Genomic DNA, 25,000 nt, shown 5'->3' with positions numbered 1-25,000 from the left:
AATTGTAGAACTATTTTATTTGTCGAAAAAATCTTGCAATGCAGCAAACTCAGGAATGTCCCTTTAAGAAAAGTTAGTTTTAAAGATCACATTGATTAATTAATCATAAGCTTAACTTTATTTTGCATTTTTCAGAATACTGGAAATACCACACATCGAAACAATAATAAAATAAAATTCTTTATCCTCAGGTTAGATTGGGATGACAATCTGGCATTTGTTTTGTTGAAGGGCGGGACGTAGCCCAGTGGTAAAACGCGAGGTCGGTGTGGGATCGATCCCCGTCGGTGGGCCCATTGAGCTATTTCCATATAAAAGATCCCTTGCTACTAATGGTTAAAAAGGTAGAGGGTTTTCTCAAACACTATATGTGCAAATTACCAACATCAAATAACCGATGATTAATAAATCAATGTGCTCTAGTGGATCTTTTATATGCATTATCCCACAGACAGGATAGCACACACCACGGCCTTTGATATACCAGCCGTGGTGCACTGGCTGGAACATGAAATAGGCCTACCGACGGGGATCAAAATTAATTGATTACAGTTTAACTGAATTAAATTTCTTTGGATTCGACAAAACGCTAGAACAGTTAACCGGGTAATCAAGAGGTATTTCACCTTTTGTGTGCTTTTGTGTGTGTGTGTGTGTGTGTGTGTGTGTGTGTGTGTGTGTGTTTTGCTCTCAATACGTTGCTAGAGCTGGTTTTGGTCTCGTGTTAACAGACACTCGTTTTACTAGGTAGTCGAGCACTTTGTCAGGAATAAACGGTCGAATTCTGATGAGGAACTGAAATAAAGGAAAGAAAAAAAACATGAGAAGAGGTGAAAACATATTGGAAGTGTACACGATATCAGGAGTGCGGGGCGGATACCACGGGCAAGACCACGGGATCTGTCTGACCCCCCCCCCCCCCCCCCCAAAAAAAAAAATATATATATATATATATATATATATATATATATATATATACTCTTCAAAAGAAGAAACGCAAAACCACATTGTCGTAACATTTGGAGAATTGATTTAATTATTGAATGGTGAGTCCGATAATTACCAAATGTTGCAGGATTGTTCACAATTCACTCTAGTCCATTGTGAGTAAGTGATAGGACACACCACCAAGGTCAAGGTCATCTGGAGTCGATACCGGGTGTGGCCTCCGCGTGTGTTGACAGCTGCCTGGCACCGCCTGCCCATTGAAGCAACCAGAGTACGGATGACGTCCCGGGGGATGGTGGCCCACTCGGCCTGCAAGGCTGCTGCCAGCTCGGGCAGGGTCTGGGGCTGTGGTTGTCGCTGTCGGAGGCGTCGGTCCAACTCGTCCCATAGATGCTCAATTGGGTTCAAATCCGGTGATGTCGATGGCCAAGGAAGGACATTAATGTTGTTGTTCTGTAGGAAAGCCGTTGTGAGACGTGCTGTGTGAGGCCTGGCGTTGTCATGTTGGAACACTGCGTTGGCGTTGGCCATAACTGGAACGATGTGTGGCCGGTGGATCTGGTCAATGTAGCCCTGTGCATTCAGGTTGCCCTGCACGTGGACCAGGTCAGTTCTGCCAGTGTGTGAGATGGCTGCCCACACCATGACACTACCCACGCCGAATCTGTCCACTTCCTGCACGCAGTTTGCCGCATAACGTTCACCACGACGCCTATACACGCGACATCTTCCATCATGACGTCGGAGCAGAAATCGGGACTCGTCACTGAACCACACCTGTCTCCATCGCAGTTGAGGCCATTGTCGATGAATCTGGCACCACTGCAGTCGGAGTCGACGGTGTTGTGGTGTTAAGATGACACCCCGAACTGGACGTCTGGCACGAATTCCTACCTCACGTAGGCGGTTCCGTACGGTCTGGTCGGATATCCTGCGTAAACCTGGTATTGCTGCGGCTGTGGAGGTAGTCAATCGTTCCCGAAGGTGGCATACCCGGATGTAGCGGTCCTGCCCGGGGGTAGTGACCCGTGGTCGACCGGATCTAGGGAGGTCACGTGTTGATCCATGTTGCTGGTAACGGACCCACAGTCTGGAGATGGTGCTTGGGGACACATGGAATGCCCTGGCAACGGCCGTTCTGGATTCGCCTGCGTCTAGTCGGCCGATGGCATTGTTTCTCTGCGGTTCACTGAGACGTGGCATGTCCTGGATTGTCAACTGTCGGCCAGATACAGAGGCCAGGCAAGCGAACACCCTGCACTTTTATACTGTCGGTGTTCATGTTGCACGTGCAGACAACGCACGTGCAGTGGTGACATGGTTTGCACGTGGCTGCGTTTTTGCGAATATTCACATTTTGGAATTTATTGTACAGTAGCTGCGTTTTATCGAATGTAACCGTGGGAATGTGTTTGGGACATGCAATGACCTTATATTCACAAAGCATGAACCGGTAGGAAACATAAAATCGGAGTTATAACCCATTTGTACCCTTTTGCGTTTCTTTTTTTGAAGAGTATATATTGTTTTTTTTGTTTTTTTTTCACGTGCTCCTTTTTCCGATTTTGATCCGATTTTGATTCCCCCCCCCCCCCCCCCCCCCCCCCCCCCCCCCCCGATCTCCCTTACTGAGATGCCCTTTTGGTGAGTTGGTCCATGTGTCCATTACTCGTTAGTCCCCCTGGCTCCGCGCCTGGGTTCCACGAGAAGTTTCAAGCATATTAATTGTATAAACGGTGACAAAAGAATATCCTAATGCAACAACACACATATTTTCTCTCTTAAAATATACGACCTTAGCGTATGCCTTTATATAGTAGCAATATTGTATTATCTTAAATGGTTCCTCATAATCTATACATGTTAGGGGTGTACTTAATCACACCCCTCAATTTGTTTTCACGTTGAGGTCTGCCTGTAGACAAATAACATTATTTATTATGGAGCCCGAACCCCTTATCCCTTACCTGAAATCGTGCATGAAATATACTCAGTGTTTTCTTGTACTTACGTTTGAATGGTCGTACCAGCTCTTGTCACCATCGACCAGGTATCTTATGGAAGGTGAGACACTGGACACGGCATCCTCCATAGCGTCTATGACTGGGACGATGTTGGGACCAGCCGTCGCCGCAGCCTGTATAACCGACTTGTACTGACTGTCTAAGTAGTCCTTGCCATAGGAGGTTCTGACGTCATCGTGTGCGTGTTTCCACATATTGGAGAACTCTTCTTCCATTCGTGACAGCTGTCGTAAATACAAATGTGATTTATGGCTAGGTAGGTGGAAATGCAACCATCCTCTATCATGCTACTCTGTCTCTCTCTCTCTCTCTCTCTCTCTCTCTGTCTCTCTCTCTTTGTCTCACACATCACACACACACACACACACACACACTCTCTCTCTCTCTCTCTCTCTCTCTCTCTCTCTCTCTCTCTCTCTCTCTCTCTCTCTCTCTCTCTCTCTCTCTCTCTCTCTCTCTCTCTCTCTCTCTCTCCAGTAAAGTTTGTTTTATTTAACGACGCCCATTGATTTTTTTATCTTATCATTGGTCGTCAAACATATGGTCATTCTGACACTGTTTTTTTTAGAGGAAACCCTTTGCCCTTTATAGGCTACTCTTTACGACAGGCAGCAAGGGATGTTTTATTTGCGCTTCCCACAGGCAGGATAGCACAAACCATGGCCTTTGTTGAACCAGTTATGGATCACTGGTCGGTGCAAGTGGTTTACACCTACCCATTGAGACTTGCGGAGCACTCACTCAGGGTTTGGAGTCGGTATCTGGATTAAAAATCCCATGCCTCGACTGGGATCCGAACCCAGTACCTACCAGCCTGTAGACCGATGGCCTAGCCACGACGCCACCGAGGCCGGTCTCTGTTTTCAGAGACCTTAAACTACAACATACCGCAAGTGGACTTAACATTCCTGTACTACCGCCAAAATTTCCTGGCTCGACCACGACAACCTTGACCCCAAACCCCTGCAGTTCAAGACGCAAGATGTCTGAGAAACATTCCAGTCCGTACTTGGTGATGGCGTAGGTCGAGTTCGATGGCACAGCCAGCCTTCCCTGGGCGCTTGTTACTATGACAATACGTCCTGAAATGACAACACCACGACATATAATTATGATTAAGAGTCTGCGACAAGAGTCTATCGTCTGTAGAAGTATTAGAAAACAACATGAAATCTTCCGTGAAGATTCCCGAAGATATACGTGTAGGTTTATCGGAGAATATTGTCTAAATAGGTTTGTTTTGTTTAACGACACCACTAGAGCACATTGATTGATTAAACATCGGCTACTGGATGTCAAACATTTGGTAATGTTGACACAGTCATAGAGAGGAAATCCGCTACATTTTTCTATTAGTACCAAAATGTACCATCCCACAGACAGGATAGCACAAACCACGGTCTTTGATATATCAATCGGGGTGCACTGGCTGGAACGAGAACTAGCCCAGTGGGCCCACTGACGGGGATCGATACTAGAACGGACCGCGCATCAGGCGAGCGTTTGACCACTGGGCTACGTTGCGCCCCGAGATCTTCGTTGAAGTCGCATCTATAGAACATATTATTTAATCACATCAACAAAACCGAAAAGTTACGGCCGGCAGATTATCGAAACTGTATGGAGCTGTAGTATACTAAACATATTAAATGATTAACTACACAGAAAATGAACAGGAAACGATTTTCTTTTTTAAAAAACCCTTATATAAACTTAATCAGATTATCACAGACGTTTATATAATTAATTTACTTGGAAAAAACTCCCAAACAAAAACAAAACTCCTAAATATTGGAGAATTAGCTGCCCCAAGTTCAGCCAGCAAACATTTCGCTTACGTTCGCGAACTATTTGATTGGTTCTCAACGTGGACATTTGGTTTACCGTGAAGCGCACAAATCGGTCTAGCGGACGTTTTTCCGCTTGGTCTAGCTGAACGCAACCCAGGATTTTTTCGCTACTTGTGAAAAATCATAACAATGTCGCCACTCATGCATCGACAGCACATGCGTCATGGAACGTATGTTTGTAAAGCTTTAGTTTATCAAGATAAACGTTTCGGTCTGTTATTTATTATACGTTAACCTTGGTGAACCAGTGAAGCTCCATTGGGGAGTACGAGCCGTAAAAGGTATGTTGGCATTATGGAGATAACTGTTTTCTGCTGTATTCTGGTTAGAAACTGCAATAAATCTCGCGAGGACTGCGGGGATACAGTAGACTGAATTGTGGACGTAACATAGGCGTCCGAAGCTGCGGGGATACAGTAGACTGAATTGTGGACGTAACATAGGCGTCCGAAGCTGCGGGGATACAGTAGACTGAATTGTGGACGTAACATAGGCGTCCGAAGCTGCGGGGATACAGTAGACTGAATTGTGGACGTAACATAGGCGTCCGAAGCTGCGGGGATACAGTAGACTGAATTGTGGACGTAACATAGGCGTCCGAAGCTGGGGGAAAGAAGGTTACGGGCACTGGCTCCACCACTTTAAAAATAATGCATTCCAAGGGCGGGTCCAAGGGAGGGGACCAGGGTGCCCCTTTTGGAAAAATTTATTTACAATTTTCATTGAAGTACCCTTTTCAGGGAGTTGCTCCACGTGCCCTTTTGCCCTTGGTCTACTCCCTCAAATGTTTCCTGGGTCCGCCCTAGCATTAATATATAGCTCTATCCCAAGCTGCTGTCATCTTTTGATAGTTAAAGTTACATGTATGTGTAATAGACATCGATATCACAGCTGCAATGATGATTTAGGTTTCATCTGATATGGGTTTCCATGGAAGTTAGTTACCATGCTGGCGGTCATGATAAAGGTTGATAGAAAACTTTTTTAAAAATCGAGACTAAAATAAAACGTTAGAGAAAAACCGAGTAAACCGGTCTGGGTGGTGTAGTGGTTAAGCTATCGGACTTTAATAGGTCTGGTAGGTCCTGGGTTCGTAGTGTACGGGGCACATTAAGACAATACTTTTCAAATAGCTGAGATGCGTGTGACCAGGACAGCATGCTTGAACCTTAATTGGATATAAGGACGGAAATAATATGAAATAAAATTAAAGAGTTGCTGATACATATATTTATACACGTTAAGTATGATTCGTCAACTTTTCCCCATGTATAGTTCGTAATCCGTTACTGGTAGACCGGCCTCGGTGGCGTCGTGGTTAGGCCATCGGTTTACAGGCTGGTAGGTACTGGGTACGGATCCCAGTCGAGGCTTGGGATTTTTAATCCAGATACCGACTCCAAACCCTGAGTGAGTGCTCCGCAAGGCTCAATGGGTGGGTGTAAACCACTTGCACCGACCAGTGATCCATAACTGGTTCAACAAAGGCCATGATTTGTGCTATCCTGCCTGTGGGGAGCGCAAATAAAAGATCCCTTGCTGCTAATCGGAAAGAGTAGCCCATGTAGTGGCGACAGCGGGTTTCCTCTCAAAATCTGTGTGGTCCTTAACCATATGTCTGACGCCATATAACCGTAAATAAAATGTGTTGAATGCGTCGTTAAATAAAACATTTCTTTCTTTTTTCCGTTACTGGTACGCTAATTCTATTTCCGTTAATTTAGGGCAAATACAGGCACTCAGTTTGTGAAGTATTTTTGTCCTATATACCGCGACAAGAAATAATAATATTGAAGCATACGCTATCGTATTATCTGTGTTCATAAGCGTGCGCTCGATCGATGCGCGATCGGCGTGGGATCGACCCCTGTCGGTGAACCCATTGGGCTATTTCTCGTTCCAGCCAGTGCACCACGACTGGTATATCAAAGGCCGTGGTATGTACTACCCTGTCTTTGGGATGGTGCATATAAGAGATCCCTTGTAGTAGTGGCCACAGTGGGTTTCCTCTCTCAATATCTGTGTGGTCCTAAACCATATGTCTGACTCCATATAACCGTAAATAAAATGTACTGAGTGCGTCGTTAAATAAAACTGCAAAGGCAGTTTGTTTATAGGGATGGATGAGTAGTAGCAATTGCCCCGTAAGTAAACTGTCTTAGGATCGCAGTTGTATATAGGTCCTTGGGGAGGAACAGAAAGAAAAACCCAACTAAAATTTGTTTTGTTTAACGGCACCACTAGAACACATTGATTTATCGGTTACTGGGTGTCAAACATTGTCACACAAAGTCTTCAGAGGAAACCCGCTACATTTTCTTTCCATTAGCAGCAAGGGATTTCTTATGTGTACTTTGCCACAGACATGGCAGCACATACCACGGCCTTTGATATACCAATCGTGAGGCACTGGTTGGGATGGTGGGGGGGGGGGAGGAGGGGGACCAATCAGAAAATGGATTTGCTGAGGCGGTTCCACGTTACTTGTTTGTTGTTGGGGTTTTTTTTTTTTGGGGGGGGGGTGGTGGTTTAAAGTCACGTGCACCCACAAGGTTCCGAGATACGTAGCGTTTCTGTTTCGTATAAAATGGAGATACTATAAAACAAATTGTTTTGTTTAATGACACCACTAGAGCACATTGATTAATTAATCATCGGCTATTGGATATCAGTCATTTGGTAATTTTGACATATTTTGCCCGTCACACCAGAGCTACGTTGCCACTGAGCTCCCGCTGCGACCAAAAAATGTGGAAAGCGCGGGCAAAGCGCAGTAGGATCTCAAAGAACGTGTTGGGAACGTACTGGACGCTATCTAGAACGTGAGAGGGTCCCCATGAGCGCCAGACTTCCGCGCTTGTTTTGAGCAGGCTCAAAACAAGCGCGGAGGTCTGGCGCTCTGGCCCAAAGCGCACTGGGAGCATAACGGGAACTACCTGAGCGCAACATGAGCGCAATGCAATCTATCTGAGCGTGTCGACAGCGTAGCAAGACCGAGTTGGTATCGCCGTCTGCCCAATCTGCGACTGAAGTACGTCAGAAGTAGGACCGCTTACACTGCGTCCACACGGGGCTGCCAGTGTGACTATGTCGCTCCTGATGCGTCCATGGCGTTCTTACGAAGCTTGCTGTAGGTTCAAAGAGCGTTTACAGTGCGTTTATAGTGCGTTCTGACTTTGACATGCGATCTGGTCACGCGCGCACACACAAATGGTATAAATACAACCTCATCATCAGTGTCACCTCCTCTTCACCATGGCTGCAGACTGTCAGAAGTGGCTAATAATTGGACAACAGATAGCACATATCCAGCAACAACAGGCACATAATGATGTGGCTGCTCTGAACATCATCAGAAGAAGGCGAAGAAGGAGGAGGGCAAGGCCGAGGAGATGCTGGGTCCGACCATGGCTAGGTGAGAGGAGAAGAGGTCAGTTTGGCCACTACGACCGCCTGATGCCCGAGTTAAGGCATGAAGATCCTGCATCCTACTTCAACTTCCTCAGAGTAGCACCAGAAATGTTTGATGAGCTCTTTGCCAGACTTGGTCCACGATGCACGAAGCAAGATACCAACTATAGGAAGGCTATCGAACCAGGGATGAAGATTGCAATGGCTTTGCGCCATCTGGCATCTGGTGAGAAGTATTCCGGCCTAAAGTTTGACTTCAGAATTCCATCGAATACCATGTCTGTCATAGTAAAGGAAGTCTGCCAGGCCATTGTAGACGAGTACAAGGATGAAGTCATGAACTATCCAACCACCCCTGCAGAATGGGCTCCCATTGCTGACCAGTTTGAATGTAGATGGAACGTCCCTCATGCCTGTGGAGCCCTTAATGGGAAGCATGTCGCCTGCAGAAAGCCATCGAACAGTGGAAGCATTTATCACAACTATAAAGGCTTCTTTTCCATTGTTCTGATCGGTCTGGTAGACGCAGATTATAAGTTCCTCTGGATAGATGTTGGAGGCCATGGACACATGTCAGATGCACAGATCTACAATGAATCTGAGCTGAAGGAGTGCTTAGATGATGGGTACATAGGAGAACGTAGTGGCAACGTAGTGAGAGCGCAGTGAGATCGTAGCAAAAGCGACTTGGTCGCAGCGAGATCGCATAGAGCGTAGTGGGAGCGCAGTGAGAGCGCAGTAAGCGAGTCAAGAGCGTACTGTGTACTACCTGCCTAATACATTTCACACATTTCTGTCAGTTTTTCCACGATCACTCTGCGCTTTTCATGAAAATTGCAACGCAGTGAGGTCGCCGTGGGCTCACACTCCGGTGTGATGGGGGTAGCTGTTCGCACAAGTGGAATGAATTGTTTTGTCATGCCGACAGTGCCAAAACAGACACTGATGCCATCACCTACCTTTAGCTGTTCGCACAAGTGCTATGAACTGTTTTGTCATACCGATAGTGCCAAACAGACATAGAAGGAAGGAAATGTTTTTATTTAACGACGCACTCAACAAATTTTATTTACGATTATATGGCGTCAGACATATGGTTAAGGAACACACAGATATTGAGAGAGGAAACCCCCTGTCGTCACTTCAAGGGCTACTCTTTTCGATTAGCAGCAAGGGATCTTTTATATACACCATCCCACAGACAGGATAGTACATACCACGGCCTTTGTTAGACCAGTTGTGGAGCACTGGCTGGAACGAGAAATAGCCCAGTGGGTCCACCGACGGGAATCGATCCTAGACCGATCGCTCATCAAACGTATTACCACTGGGCTACGTCCCGCCCCTAAAAAACAGACACAGATGCCTTCACCTACATTTAGCTGTTCGCACGACTGAAATGGACTGTTTTATCAAGTTGATGGTGCCAAAAAGACACAGATGCCATCACCTACCTTTAGCTGTTCGCACGAGTGAAATTAACTGTTTTGTCATATCGATAGTGCCAAACAGACACTGATGCCATCACCTACCTTTAGCTGTTCGCACGAGTGAAATGAACTGTTTTGTCATGTTGATGGTGCCAAACAGACACTGATGCCATCACCTACCTTTAGCTGTTCGTACGAGTGGAATAAACTGTTTCGTCATGTTGATGGTGCCATACAGGTTGACCTCGCCAACTCTTCTATAAGCGTCCATAGAAGAGAACTCCACATCGCCTATATAATTGATTGCAGCATTGTTGACTAGAGCCCACAGACCTACAATGATAATCGGAGATACTTATGTAAATGAATGTACTGTGATGAAAGTTGTGATGGTTACCGTATACATGTATATAAATATACCTCCAGCACCAGAGCAGAGTTACAACCCTCGTCCTAACACAAAACACCAAAACCAAACAAAAACAACCTCTGCACACGCGCTTGTTAGTCATAAGGTGTATTGGCCAGGCTGAAGAATTCTTAAGACGAAATGTTTTCTTGCCACGAGTACCTCCGCAAATTAACCCCAAGAGTTATTTTATGGTTATGTATAATAATGATCAATAACTACAGCATGTTTTATGGAGGGCTGTACGTGTGAAACTTACCCTTGCTACCACAGTGTTCTCAGACTGTCTCAAGACACTGAAGGATTTTAAATATTCATCCTTTGTGACATCCAGTTCTAGAAATGGGCGGGTGGTATCTGTGAAACTTACCCTTGCTACCACAGTGTTCTCAGACTGTCTCAAGACACTGACGTTTTTGAAAGATTCATCCTTTGTGATATCCAGTTCTAGGATTCGGTGTGTGTGTGTGTGTGTGTGTGTGTGTGTGTGTGTGTGTGTGTGTGTGTGTGTGTGTGTGTGTGTGTGTGTAATTGTATCTGAGAAACTTACCCTTGCTACCACAGTGTTCTCAGACTGTCTCAAGACACTGACGTTTTTGAAAGAGTCATCCTTTGTGATATCCAGTTCTAGGATTCGGTGTGTGTGTGTGTGTGTGTGTGTGTGTGTGTGTGTGTGTGTGTGTGTGTATCTGAGAAACTTACCCTTGCTTCCACATTGTTCTTAGACCGTCTCCAGACACACTCTGATAGATTCATATTTTGTGATATCCAATTCCATGTTAGGAGGGGGATTTTATCTGTGAAACTTACCCTTGCTTCCACAGTGTTCTTGGACCGTCTCCAGACACTCTCTGATAGATTCATCCTTTGTGATATCCAGTTCTAGGATTCGGTGTGTGTGTGTGTGTGTGTGTGTGTGTGTGTGTGTGTGTGTGTAATTGTATCCGTGCAACTTACCCTTGCTTCCACAGTGTTCTTGGACTGTCTCCAGACACTCTCTGATAGATTCATCCTTTGTGATATCCAGTTCTAGGATTCGGTGTGTGTGTGTGTGTGTGTGTGTGTGTGTGTAATTGTATCCGTGCAACTTACCCTTGCTTCCACAGTGTTCTTGGACTGTCTCCAGACACTCTCTGATAGATTCATCCTTTGTGATATCCAGTTCTAGGATTCGGTGTGTGTGTGTGTGTGTGTGTGTGTGTGTGTGTGTGTGTGTGTGTGTGTGTGTGTGTGTGTGTGTGTAATTGTATCCGTGCAACTTACCCTTGCTTCCACAGTGTTCTTGGACTGTCTCCAGACACTCTCTGATAGATTCATCCTTTGTGATATCCAGTTCCAGGGTGTGGATCCTGTCTGAGGTATTCTGCAGAAGCGTGGCGCCATCACTTTCTTTAGACAGACAACCAGCGAACACGGTGAACCCTACCGCATCCAGTCGCTTTGCCAGTGCGTGGCCAAATCCTAAAAAACCCCAACAATACAGAAATTAAAAATACTAAATCAAAGTTAAAACCCACTCAAGCCACATGTATATACACAGGCCCGTAGGAACGATATCTGGAGGGATGTGTCTGTGTCACGGCTTCTATAGTGTGTACATGAGTAAACAACAAAATGGGGCGGAGGGCACAACCCCCCTGCTACCCCCCAACCTCGGTTCCTACGGAGCAGGACCCATATTCACAAAAAAGTGTAAATTTACGTCTACGACTAGCACTTACGTGTGCCGTAGATTTACGTTTACGTGCAAGAAGCACCTTATTCTCAAAGATGGTCGTAAATGTAAACGTAACTTAGTTGGACGTAAATCTACGATTTAACATTCTCACTGGAGTAATTAATAAAAACACATTAAAAAGACGATGGCTACCGGGTAAATAACAAATGCGCAAAACGCAATTTTGTTTGTCGTCTGCTAACAATAACATTGCGAACAGTGAACCATGGCATTTTGGTATTGGTGGGAATCCGCGTTTTGGTACGAACTTGAGGACATTTCTTAAAAAGGAAAAGATAACTCAGGAGAAATTGGCCGAGTCGAAAACATCCGTTCGATCACGAACAAAAATATGTTCAATCCGTGGGCGTTCGCCATCGCAAACCGCTTCATTTATTGGAAATACTGCTAGTTTCCGTAAATAATAGTAAATAACGGCGATCGTGCTTGATTTATTATATGTACACAACTTACGTGCAGCGTTAGTTGCAACCTGAGGCACTCTTATATTTACGTCCAACTTTACACGTAACTTACGTTTTAGTTGTTTCGTGAATAGCTCTTCAGTCGTAGATTTACGTTTACGTGTAAAACTAGGCTTACGATATTTTGTGAATATGGGTCTTTTTTAGGTGCAGATACTTCTGTATTTTAGTAATTCAGTATTAAAGGGACAGTCTTGAGTTTACAACCATTGTAAAATGTTTCCGACCAATAGAGACTTTATGATGACGTAATATACAAAATAAATACATTTTCTTATTTAGAATATCAGTGTCTGTATTTATAAGGTTTGTGTTGTTGTCCTAATGCTTGTAGTATCCCAAACCAGATTTTACCTTCCAATAATTTCGTACATACAAACATAGTATACGACCGCAAACGCATTCGCTATACAGATACTGGTATTCTAAACAAGAAAATGTATTTAATATGAAATAGTAATCGCCAAAACAGCCAGTGCACCACAACTGCCATATCAAAGGCCGTGGTATGTGCTATCCCTTGCTGCTAATCGAAAAGAGTAGCCCATGAAGTGGCGACAGCGGGTTTCCTCTCTTAATATATGTGTGGTCCATAACCATATGTCTGACGCCATATAACCGTAAATAAAATGTGTTGAGTGCGTCGTTAAATAAAACATTTCTTTCTTTAGTCCCCAAAAAGGCTCTGTTATTGCAAACATCTTACAATGTCTGCAAACTTAGAACAGTCTCTTTAATGTACAGTACAAATCAACACCCATTCAAGCTACTAGTATATACTGTATACACTTCTATATTTTGGCAATTTGATAATTATATCAAGTAAATGTTTCTAATGATTAATATTAATTCATGACTGGTGAATATCTATTTCTTAGATCCATAAAACCTGATATTGCCTTCACTAATGGTCAATACATATTAATATTCTATGCTTTTGAAGTTTTGTTATTATAAATATACCAAGACCACGTGTATACATTATGTAACTCTTAAATATGGTAGTAACGAGTTCGTGAAAGAAAAGTTGTTGTTTTTTGTCTTTGTTTAAAAAAACAAAACAAAAAAAGGAAAAAAACACACAAAAAAAACAACATATGATGAGCATATAAGTTGTAACCTGTGTAATTTCGACATATTGAGTGTCCTTAAAGGGACAGACCGCCCTGAGATTAGATTATCCATCTCCGTACAACCGAAGTGTTTCTGGTCATCCTGGTTTTTCTAATACCACAAAATGCATTTTTCATATTTTTAAAAACCCACTTGCGTCTGAGAAGTAACGGTTATGGAGTCGCGGGTTAGTCTATTTTCAAGGGCATTTGAACGTCACTAACTCTTGGTTAACTCTGTTGTATCCAAATGTGTTACAGGTTTGTAAATTAAACAAACTTAGTGTCCATTTTTACGGAAAGAAAGACATGTTTTATTTAACGACGCACTCAACATATTTTATTTACGGTTATATGGCGTCAGACATATGGTTAAGGACCACACAGAGTTTGAGAGGAAACCCGCTGTCGCCACTACATGGGCTACTCTTTCCGATTAACAGCAAGGGATCTTTTATTTCCGCTTCCCACAGGCAGGATAGCACAAACCATGGCCTTTGTTGAACCAGTTATGGATCACTGGTCGATGAGCCTTGCGGAGCACTCACTCAGGGTTTGGAGTCGGATTAAAAATCACATGTCTCGACTGGGATCCGAACCCAGTACCTACCAGCTTGTAGACCGATGGCCTAACCACGACGCCACCGAGGCCGGTCCCATTTTTACGGGTTCAAACTAGGGTCTATATGAAAAATATGCCGTAGTGTTTAAAAACTAGGGTCTGTCCCTTCAATAGATACTTTTCATTGTAAAGAACGTTGATCTTTAATTATTCTCCAAGGGCGCATCCAAGGGATGAGACCAGGAGGACCTGCCCCCCCCCCCCCAAAAAAAAATAATAATAATAAAATAAAATAAAATAAAGTGCCCCTTCTTTTGAACAATTTGTTTACAATTTTCATTAAAGTATTTTTTTTTAAGAAAGTTGGTCCATGTCCCCTTTTGCCCTAGGTCCCCTCCCTAAAAATATCATGAGTCTGCCCTTGTTCTCAGAATACCTGAATCACAGCCAGTAATAAGAACTGTTTTGCCCAGCGCCTCTACAGCTTTGGTCGTCAGCTTCTTGTAGGAATAATAAACAACCCACAAACCAATCAGCGCGAGGATAACAAACGACACACTTCGCTGCAGGACCACAAACGGGAGAAAGGCCAAAAGTAACAAGTACAAAAATTCAAATATTTGAAGGCCGATAAATTCTGTGATTTTCATGGTTGGTGTTACGTCTTCGCCTTTTTTCTTTTTGTTGTGTCGTCAGATCAAGATCATAATAATGATGGTTCCACGCTCCAAGTCACATTTATTCAAACTTTGAATTTGCTTTACAGGAGACTGAAAACAAACCAATACATGAATATTTAAATAAATCAGTCAATCAGTGATTCAATGAATGAATGACAAATGAAAGAATTTTAATCAAGAAATAACTGAATATAGTCCGTCCCATCATTCTATTAAAATGTGTGTGTGTGTGTGTGTGTGTGTGTGTGTGTGTGTGTGTGTGTGTGTGTGGAGGGGGGATTGTAATCAATTTCAGTTTGGTTTGACGTAAGAAGAAAGTGTTTTGGAAATAACAAAGAAATACAATTTGTCTATGCAATTTACAAATCAATCGGCTCGGAAATAAATAACTTGTTGTAAATTACATACATGTAGTATGGAAAAAAATGCGACCCGTGTGGGACGGACTATAGGTAATTATGATCAGATGGACGAATGACAGTTGCGTAGGATTAGAAAGGAAAGCAATGTTTGTATAACGACACGTCAGCACACTTTAAACTACGACTATTTGGAGTCTTAACAGTATGGCTGTAAAACTTTGTTGTGTTTAACGACACCATTAGAGCACACTGATTAATTAATCATCGGTTTTTGGATGTCAGTCATTTGGTAATTCTGACACATAATCTTCAGAAGAAAAAAACCCCTCTACATTTTGTTCCATTAGCTTCAAGGGATCTTTTATATTTGCATCCCCACAGACAGGACAGAACATAACACGGCCTTTGATTTACCAGTCGTAGGACACTCGCTGTGACGGAAATATATATATTTAAAATATAATCAGAGAATGTGTCCACTAAGGTGGTTCGATCCTACGATCTAAGAACGTTAAACAAGCGTTCTACCGACTAAGCTGAATCATCCCGCCCTTCAACTATAGGTATCATTTTACCAAATCAAAACTATAAGGAGTAAATGCAACTACGGCTGTGATTGGTGGATATTTGTGACAGTGGCCATTTGTGCGAATACATGTGGTATGACACATACCCTATCACTTCCTTAGCTTTTACAGGGCCGTAGCTAGGATTTTGATTTTTTTTTTTTTTTTGGGGGGGGGGGGGGGGGGGGGGGGGCAACTGAGTAGTTAATAGTCTAAAACTCCTTAAACAGTTAAGAAGATAATTTTCTTTAAGTTTCTATAAAAAAATTCTGATTTGTCTTGCGGATCTGGGCCCAGTTTCACAAAACATCGTAAGCCTAATTTTGCACGTAAACGTAAATCTACGACTAAACCACAATTCTTATTACTATTATAGTACAACAAATGTAGTTACAAATACACATATTTAATTTTCTTTTGTCTTTAAAATGCTCCATCTTCCGTAGTGATGCAATTTTCTGCGTGAAATAGATGCCAAACACATGTACACGCCCGACCGATATAACTGCTAGTAGCAGACGTAAACTTACGATGTTTTGTGAAATAGGCCCCAGATAGTTCAGGTTGAAACTGTAAACTTCCTGTAAGTTGTCAAAATGCCGTCATGTGACGCCAGAGTTTCTTAGAAAGAAATTAAATGGTAGGCATCACACTTCATTCCTTGCGTCTGTTACTTTTATTTAAAAATGTTAACATTACCGTCAATACGATTTTATTCGGTCTAATGATACCTTTAATCAAAGTAATGGGCCAACTGTGCATAGAGTTAAATCCCTTGGCGCATAAACTATTCTATCTATGCTTTAAATATGTTCTCTTTTTCGTTTGCTTAAATGATCACAAACTGTATGCAGAGCACTTTCTTGTACATTATGGTTAAAACCGCTCACGTAATAACTGTGCAATTATTATGTACCAGGCGCGTGTGCGGGAATTTTAGCAGGGGAGGGTCTAAACTGTGGCAAGCGAAGTTTATGGGGTGGGGGGGGGGGGGGGGGGTGGTGGGGAGGAGTCGAGTTATGCCACTGGAAAATATATTGAAAAAACGAAAAGTTGCTTGAGCAGGAAGGGGTTTCGACACCACCCCACCCCATCCTCTACACACGTGCTAGTTCATAAAAATAAACTCGAATGTGCATTTTTATGAACTACACACGTGCCTGTGCACGACTCCCTTTTTGTTTGGAAAACGTAGTAACCTACAATGCACAATTCGAAGAATAGTTAAATTCGTAGACTCTCCCTTTTTCGGTCAAATCCAGGACCCACTCCTGAATCAAGTGTTTGCCACTCACAAATAACCGGATAGCAAAGTGTCTATAACATATATATTGTGACTCACTGTTTAAAGCACAAAGTGACCCCCACCTAAAGATATCATAACGATTCCCACCTACAGTAGACCATTGTCCTCCCATCCCTATTGCCCCAATCGAGTGAAACGTGACACTAGTCCTGTAAAAGCGAAAGAAATGCACTAAAACATAAAACCTGAAACCGTTTGACAAACCCGGATGGATATACGCTCACTAGTTTAACCACGAATTCTGCAGACGGCAAACTTTGTGACGACCCGGATAGCAGTAGCTTGGAACGATAAGCTGTGACCTTACATTTTGTATGTAGGTCATGTCACAGTGTACAATTGCTTGTCTTGTAATTACATACACATTCAGAGATTGCTAGTTTGTGTTTGGACAGTGTCAGTCTAGGGCGGATCCAGACGTCTTGTAAAGGGGGGGGGGTCTGAATATGCAAGACACGAAATACCTTATTCTTTAGGGGTACTAGGGGCATGCTCCTCCTGAAAAGCGTTCGCCTGATGCGCAGTTCCGTCAGTGGGTCAATTGAGCTATTTCTTGTTCCAGCCAGTGCACCACGACTGGTATATCATAGGTCGTGATATGTGCTACCCTGTCTGCGGGATGGTGCATATTAAAGATACCTTGCTACTAATGGAAAAATGTTGCAGATTTAAGACTATATGTCAGAATTACCAAATGTTTGACATCCAATAGCCGATCATTATTAAATCAATGTGCTCTAGTTGTGTCGTTAAACAAACAAACTTTGACTTTAACTTTTGCAGGTATATTGTCAGCTGAGGTCACTGGTTGTAGGCAGGGGCGTTTTGCCTTTGGGTAATCATCTGACGAAAGCCGCTTCTTTCTTGGTTGACATATGTGATTCTTATAATTATCCCAGCGCGAAAATGAGTGTAAACAGTTTTCACACTGAAATCGTTCGTTCCCATGAATTGTACGGATATGTCGCAGAAGATTCTTGTTTTGAGTGAATGATTTCTGACAAATGTTACAGTCATAACCCACTTGTGATGTTATGTTGTCATTTTCGGAAGTCATATGTGTAGCCAGTAATTCAACACGTTTAAGGTTGACGTCATTATCTTGAAAACAGTTGTTAGCATTCGCCCATGCATCTAGCTCTTCTATGGATGTCACAGTGTCCAGAAATGTTTGTCTGCCAGCCATACCTTCAAAGATATTACATCTGTTAATCGAGGATAATGATGTAGTGTTGAGGTTGAGAGTGCCCACAGAAGTCTGTCCAGGTTAAACGTTCTTATTCAAATAAATTCAATGCATCGCTACCGTCTTTTATACACGTTTAACTGGTGTATAGAAAACATGTTGCAGCACATCTGAATGTGACCTTATTATATGTGAAGCCATTGTCAATGTCAATACAATAAGCAGGGTATGAGCACTCGTGACTCGGTTCGGCCCGTAGCGTGAGTTTACTACAGCGTGACCTAGCTATGCAGGTGCGGTGATGCGTATTTTATTTATAGAACAACTGGACATTGCATAACACCATGCACGGGAATAACCCTCGTTCTAATTATTCAAGAAGTCATTGCCAAACAATATCAATACAATACACAGGTGCAAGCACCTGTCACCCGATTTGAAAGGGTATCGTGTATTTACTATAGAGTGATCTGACTTAGTCAGTACGGGTGACGCGCACTTTATTTATAGAACAATAGGATATTGCACCACACTTGCACTGCCGTGACCCTATTTCTAAAAATAGACGGCTCCTGAAAAAGGAGTCGGCTCCTGATGTAGAAGCCCCCTAATGCTATCATCACAGAGTACATCAAAGGCCGTGGTATCTGCTATCCTGTCTATGGGATGGTGCATATAAAAGATCCCTTGCTACTAATGGAACATTTTCTCTCTATGACTATATGTACAAATTTCCAAATGTTTGACATCTAATAAAAAAATATTAATAAATCATTATGCTCTAGTGGTGTCGTTAAACAAAACAAATTTTAACTTTCTTACAACCGATTAGTTGTTAATCTGAGCACACCCGTCGTTGGTCGGGGGTGGGTGAAATTACAACGCAACCATCGAGATGACCATGTCTGTCGAGACCGTTGATAGTCTGGCACTAGCATTAGTTTTACTATGACTGCCAACTCAAGACTATCAACGCGGCGGTCAGAGACCAAGCGCGTGTTAGTGTTACTATGGCTACAAACTAGAGACATAACGTGACCAACACAGGTGTATTGGACCCCATTTTTGTATGGGGGGGGGGGGGGGGGGGGTGGGGGCAGGCTGGCTTTTGCCCGAATTAAATGAATATGCTCGAATCTTCATAACAACATTTATTCATATTAGCATTACTACCAGACAGCTATATAAGATTGCAAACGATTCACTACGCATATTTTACTTTTTACGTGGATTTCAACTAATATTGAGCGTAGAATGATGGAAATACATGGTAAAAACTTCTCAAATTAGAACACTTTGCCCGAATATCTATATAATTTTTGCCCGAATTTGAGGTTTTGCTCCAGCACTAGGGGAACAGTTGTCCCCTCCCCCCGCCCTCCTATCTTGTACGCTTATGGACTGACCAACGTGGTGGTTGGTCAGAACACAATCATGTGTTACTATGGTTACAAACTCAAAAGTATGTCTCATTAGCGTTCATCCTAGAGGTGTGGCACAATATACTAATAATGTAGTTTCAAAACCGCTGTCCTCGGCACACTTTCTATGTTTTTTTTTACGTTGGAGAATCCGAGGAATCCCTTCGGGAACGTTTGTGGCTTTTTCGCCACATGTCATTGGGGCCCCTCTAAATGGATTTTTTTTTTAATCTGTCACTGAATACAAACAACGAATTCCATTGGCAATGTTGAAAAACACAAATTTATTCCAGTCATTTAGTTTCAAACAAAAGTCACAGAAGCGACTAGCTTCCATTGGACGCAAGATGGTCGATTCTTCGCCGATATTCCTGAGAATCTTTTGGGGAATGTTCTGCCACTTTTGCTGTAGGAAACAGGTTGACCAGCGGTTTTCATTTGTTTTAACAGGAGCGGGTGGGGGTGGGGGTGAGGGTTGGGGTGGGGAGTTATGGTGGAAGTGGGGGTCTAGTGAGTTGAGCCTCTCGTTGTATAATATAAGAACGATCCAAACACGGACCATCTTGCTTAAGGCGACGCCACACGGTACGAGTGCCTCGTACGAGAATAGCCGATTGACACAACAACACCCATCCCCCCCCCCCCCCAAAAAAAAACCCACAAAAAAAACCCCACACAACAATAACAACAATCTAATTAAAATTAGCTCCACTATTACATGTGGATCTAACACCAGCCAGTTGGAGCTCATGTCCACCAATAAAAACCTTACTTGCAGAATCCTGCCAGTGATTTAAAAATAATTTGAAAACATTCCGAATTATCCTGAGGGTATACGACATGTTTCGTGTGAATTACGAATGCCTTAAAACATAATTTGTAATGTAAAACTGAAGACTGATTTAGTTTGGGTTTTTTTTATAAATAAATAAATAATTTTTAATGTAAAATTGAAGACTAATAACCCACCCCGTACGTATTGGTATGGTTCGCTGTACTGCGGCCACTAAAATAGACTCGCCCGATATTTTTAGAATTTGTATGCTCCCAAATAACGTTATAAAAGGCGAAGTGTGATTGGTCAATATTTAAATTATTATTTACAGACGAAATGTTACCTGAACATTGGGGACTACGTAGAGTTGTTAGCAATCCGATTAAAATTAGTTCTACTGGTCTAAATAAGGCATTCGTAATTCACACGAAACATATCGTATACCCTCAGGATAATTCGGAATGTTTTCAAATTATTTTTAAATCACTGGCAGGATTCTGCAAGTAAGGTTTTGATTGGTGGACATGAGCTCCAACTGGCTGGTGTTAGATCCACATGTAATAGTGGAGCTAATTTTAATTAGATTGCAACAACAACAGATTGCATTGGTCGCTAGCAATCGGAACTCGTATCGTGTGGCGTCGCCTTCAGACCAGTGTTGAAAAGCTAATCTTTTTGGTCATACGCTAAGGTGAGCTAAAAATGACTCTCCTTGAACTAGTGTTAGGTGAGTGATGGAGAGCGGGAGCGATAGCTCCCCTTAAACGGCGTATTCTGGTAAAGTATGTTCATGTATTTTTAATGGGTTTTTGAGCGAGTGTTTTTCATACTGTGCGTATTTGAAGCTGAACTATCGAGAAAATGTTTAGAATTAGCATAAATCATCCACATTATTTATCCTTCTTCCTAACCATATACCCCTGCGTGTGCTGTAATCTCACCGTGGTGCAGGGTGTAACATTTTCTTTAAGAATGGCCAATACAGCACAAATCTCCTTGTTTTCTTCGAGATACAATTGAAATTTTGAGTAAAAGTCAGTATCTATCTGTGATTTTGTATTTTTGCACAGTTCTTTACACTGTTTTTATTTAAATCTTGAATTTTTATATTGATGTTGATCATCACTTTATTTGTTTGCATTACCATAGTTTGACACCCAATATCTGATGTATTTTTCGTGCTGGGGTGTCGTTAAACATTCATTCATTCATTCATTTATTCATTCATTCCTAACCATATATATATATAAACACACACACACACACACACACACACACACACACACACACTACCACTCTGTAAGATGACTGCCATTCTCTGTAAGAGGACTACCACTCTTGTAAATGGAGTACCACTCTCTGTAAGATGACTGCCACTCTCCAAAGACCGCCTTCATGGCAACGTGATTGGTACTTATGTCGTTACTACAGTAAACAAAATTTATGTTCATTGTTTATCATTTTGTTTGTTTTATTTTTTTTACCGAATGCCCACGAACCCATATCTTATTAAAAGGAAATGAAACTAATACTTGTTTAACGTATGCAGTCTGTTTATATCGACATTTTTCTATCTTTGTTTTGTAGTGGTGCGGAGAAGGGTTTGCGTATACTGTACAGGTATGTCGTGTCATAACACTATGCATCTTTTGCATACAGTTTCCCAAACATGACAGCATATACCATGGCTTTTGATATATGAGACGAGAAGTACTGGTGTGCTGTATGGCAAGCATTAAACACGTATGACACATTGACATGCTTCTGAAAAATAACGCTAATACGGATGTTGCAATGATTTTGTTTTACTGAATACATATATGTAAATATAACATATAGTACATAAACAAAATACATTATTACTAGTACATAAATATAAACATAAAAAAACTAAAAACTAAACAACAACAAACAAACAAACAACAACAATAAACAAACAGATAACACAGGATATAAGCATAACGTATACTATACTGACGGAAAAAACAAATGTAAGTTAAGTGTTGGTAATATAACTTTTTTTTATCCGAATACCAAATGTAGTAACATTTAACATATAGCTACGTCATGTCAGTGGTCCCATTGGGCTATTTCTCGTTCCAGTCAGTGCTCCATAACTGGTGTAACAAAGGCCGTGGTATGTACTATCCTGTCTGTGAGATGGTGCATATAAAATATTCCTTGCTGCTAATCGAAAAGAGTAGCCCACGAAGTGGCGACAGCGGGTTTCCTCTCTATATATCTGTGTGGTCCTTAACCATATGCTTGACGCCATATAACCGTAAATAAAATATGTTGAGTGCGTCGTTAAATAAAACATTTTCTTCCTTATAGCTACGTCGTTGTGCTGGCTACAGAATCCTTGGTTAAAATTGTGTCAATCGTGAGCACACGCGAAATTGCATGCTTTTTTGTTTTGTTTTTACCGATTTGTTAAGAAAGCGTGCACCCGAGCCACTGCCACTTGCTATGGACTTGAATACCATGCCAAATTGAAGTATTGAACAGTATACATCGAGTGCACAACATTTCAACATGACTGAAAAGCAAAATGCCTCGAATGTTACAAGTTGATAGGGGTAGGTGCTATTGCTCTAATTATGCAGGAGCAGTCGCAACTTCGCATCGCCTAGCAATCTGAGGTACATTGGTCAACGATTGCACGTTTAGTTGGACGTCTCAGAGCCACAGGACGATTAGCTGACCGTCCCAGGAGCGGACGTCCGCGCGTTATGTTGCCACGTCAAGATAGGGCATACGTCGGGCATACGTCTCACATACCTCCGTAACTGATTTCAGACGGCTACGGAGACGGCGAGTCAGATTGTAGGCACTCAAGGTCGCCCAGTGTGTCCACAAACGGTTAGGAATCGGTTGAGGGAGTTCAACTTGAGGCCACGACGTCCCTACGTTGGTCCGCAACTTACACCCAGGTCAGATGGATGACAATATAAGTTGTAGAAGCATCACGAAGGGTATATGGCTTTTTATGTACCCTCTGTGTGTTCTGTAAAAGAGCACACAGAGGGTACATAAAAAGCCATATACCCCGAGAGATGTTTCTACAACGAATTTATCTTGCCGACATGTTAAACCATATAGCCAAATAATCAAAATAACGCCAGACAATAATTGTTAACAATTTATTAACGGAGCCGTACCACGCGGACGCGAACGAAACCACTTGCCAGTGACGAAAAATAGTTCCATCGATAAACGAGATTTTAACTTCAAATGTTTGTAATACGAAATTGTCTGAAACAGATATTAATTTTTAAAAAAAACAAAACTTTTTTTTATCAGAAATGTATGTAGTAAAAAAAATAAAAATATTAAAAATAAAAAACAAAAAAACAAGAATCGCGCATTAATACAATAACACCACGACCGTAATTAGGTGGCCGAGTTCAACATTGCAGCTTTTAAAAGTATTGAAATAGTGTATTTTATAGTAAAAATAAAATTAATTATGCATACTTGATTGATTATCAATGTTATTTATAATCTAATTATTGCATTAGCATTAACTGGGGTGGCTGGAAACTGTTGGAAATTACAGACGGGGTATAAGAGAATTTGGCTCCGCACACAGGGGTATAAGGGATTTGTCCAACGGCAAACAACCAATGAGATTAAAGAATTTTACATGAAGGCGAGATAATATAAGTTGTAGAAGCATCACGAGGGGTATATGGCTTTTTATGTACCCTCTGAGTGTTCTTTTACTCTGAGCCGAAGGCGAGGGGGTAAAAGAGCACACAGAGGGTACATAAAAAGCCATATACCCCGAGAGATGCTTCTACAACGAATTTATCTTGCCGACATGTTAAATCATATAGCCAAATAATCAAATTAACGCCAGACAATAATTGTTAACAATTTATTAACGGAGCCGTACCACGCGGACGCGAACGAAACCACTTGCCAGTGACGAAAAATAGTTCCATCGATAAACGAGTTTTTAACTTCAAATGTTTGTAATACGAAATTGTCTGAAACAGATGTTAATAAAAACAAAACAAACAAAACAAAACTTTTTTTATCAGAAATGTATGTAGTAAAAAAATAAAAATATTAAAAATAAAAAACAAAAAAACAAAAAAAAACTGTTGCTAATCGCGCATTAATACAATAACACCACGACCGTAATTAGGTGGCCCAGTTCAACATTGCAGCTTTTAAAAGTATTGAAATAGTGTATTTTATAGTAAAAATAAAATCAATTATGTATACTTGATTGATTATCAATGTTATTTATAATCTAATTATTGCTTTAGCATTAACTGGGGTGGCTGGAAACTGTTGGAAATTACAGACGGGGTATAAGAGAATTTGGCTCCGCCCACAGGGGTATAAGGGATTTGTCCAACGGCAAACAACCAATGAGATTAAAGAATTTTACATGAAGGCGAGATAACGTGTCTTTCGACGTCGAGGTAAGCGATATTCGGACCCGTGCGTTAAGGAAAACGACAGATTTGGGAGAGGATTTGTTATGGTTTAGGGATGGGAATTTCTCATAGCGTGAAAACACCTTTCCTGGTCACCCAGGGCAATCTTACAGCCGAAAGATATCGGGATCAGGTCATTAGGCATCACGTCTTTCCACTTATCCATGTGCGTAATCTTACGTTGCAGCAGGATGATGCTAGGCCGCACGTTGCAAGGGTTTGTCATAACTTCATCAACCAAAACAATGTCCCAGTGCTCGAATGGCCACCCTACAATCCAGATTTGAACCCGATCGAGCATTTGT

At 42.0% G+C, this 25,000-nt stretch overlaps 1 protein-coding gene across 2 annotated transcripts in view; it reads right to left on the bottom strand.

Moving 5' to 3' along the window:
• The window catches only part of LOC121380229 (D-beta-hydroxybutyrate dehydrogenase, mitochondrial-like), a 17,144-nt gene extending 12 nt beyond the window's left edge, over positions 1–17,132 (bottom strand). The window contains exons 1-7 of one of the 2 annotated variants that reach the window (XM_041509054.1): positions 17,087–17,132; positions 14,385–14,718; positions 11,336–11,533; positions 9,844–9,996; positions 3,861–4,054; positions 2,960–3,196; positions 1–795 (exon numbers count right to left, since the gene is read on the bottom strand). The exon at positions 1–795 is cut by the window's left edge and continues 12 nt beyond it. In XM_041509054.1, coding sequence (XP_041364988.1) covers positions 691–795; positions 2,960–3,196; positions 3,861–4,054; positions 9,844–9,996; positions 11,336–11,533; positions 14,385–14,598 — 1,101 coding nt within the window. In that variant the 5' untranslated portion in view covers positions 14,599–14,718; positions 17,087–17,132 and the 3' untranslated portion in view covers positions 1–690. Of the gene's footprint in view, positions 796–2,959; positions 3,197–3,860; positions 4,055–9,843; positions 9,997–11,335; positions 11,534–14,384; positions 14,719–17,047 lie in introns of both variants that reach the window. The other variant, XM_041509053.1, reaches the window with a different exon arrangement.
• Between the last annotated feature and the right edge of the window lie 7,868 nt (positions 17,133–25,000).

The sequence above is a fragment of the Gigantopelta aegis genome, chromosome 8 (genome assembly GCF_016097555.1).
Source record: "Gigantopelta aegis isolate Gae_Host chromosome 8, Gae_host_genome, whole genome shotgun sequence".
Classification (NCBI taxonomy): domain Eukaryota; kingdom Metazoa; phylum Mollusca; class Gastropoda; order Neomphalida; family Peltospiridae; genus Gigantopelta; species Gigantopelta aegis.
The sequence above is the reverse complement of the archived record's forward strand: the minus strand, read 5'-3'. Positions and strand labels throughout refer to the sequence as shown.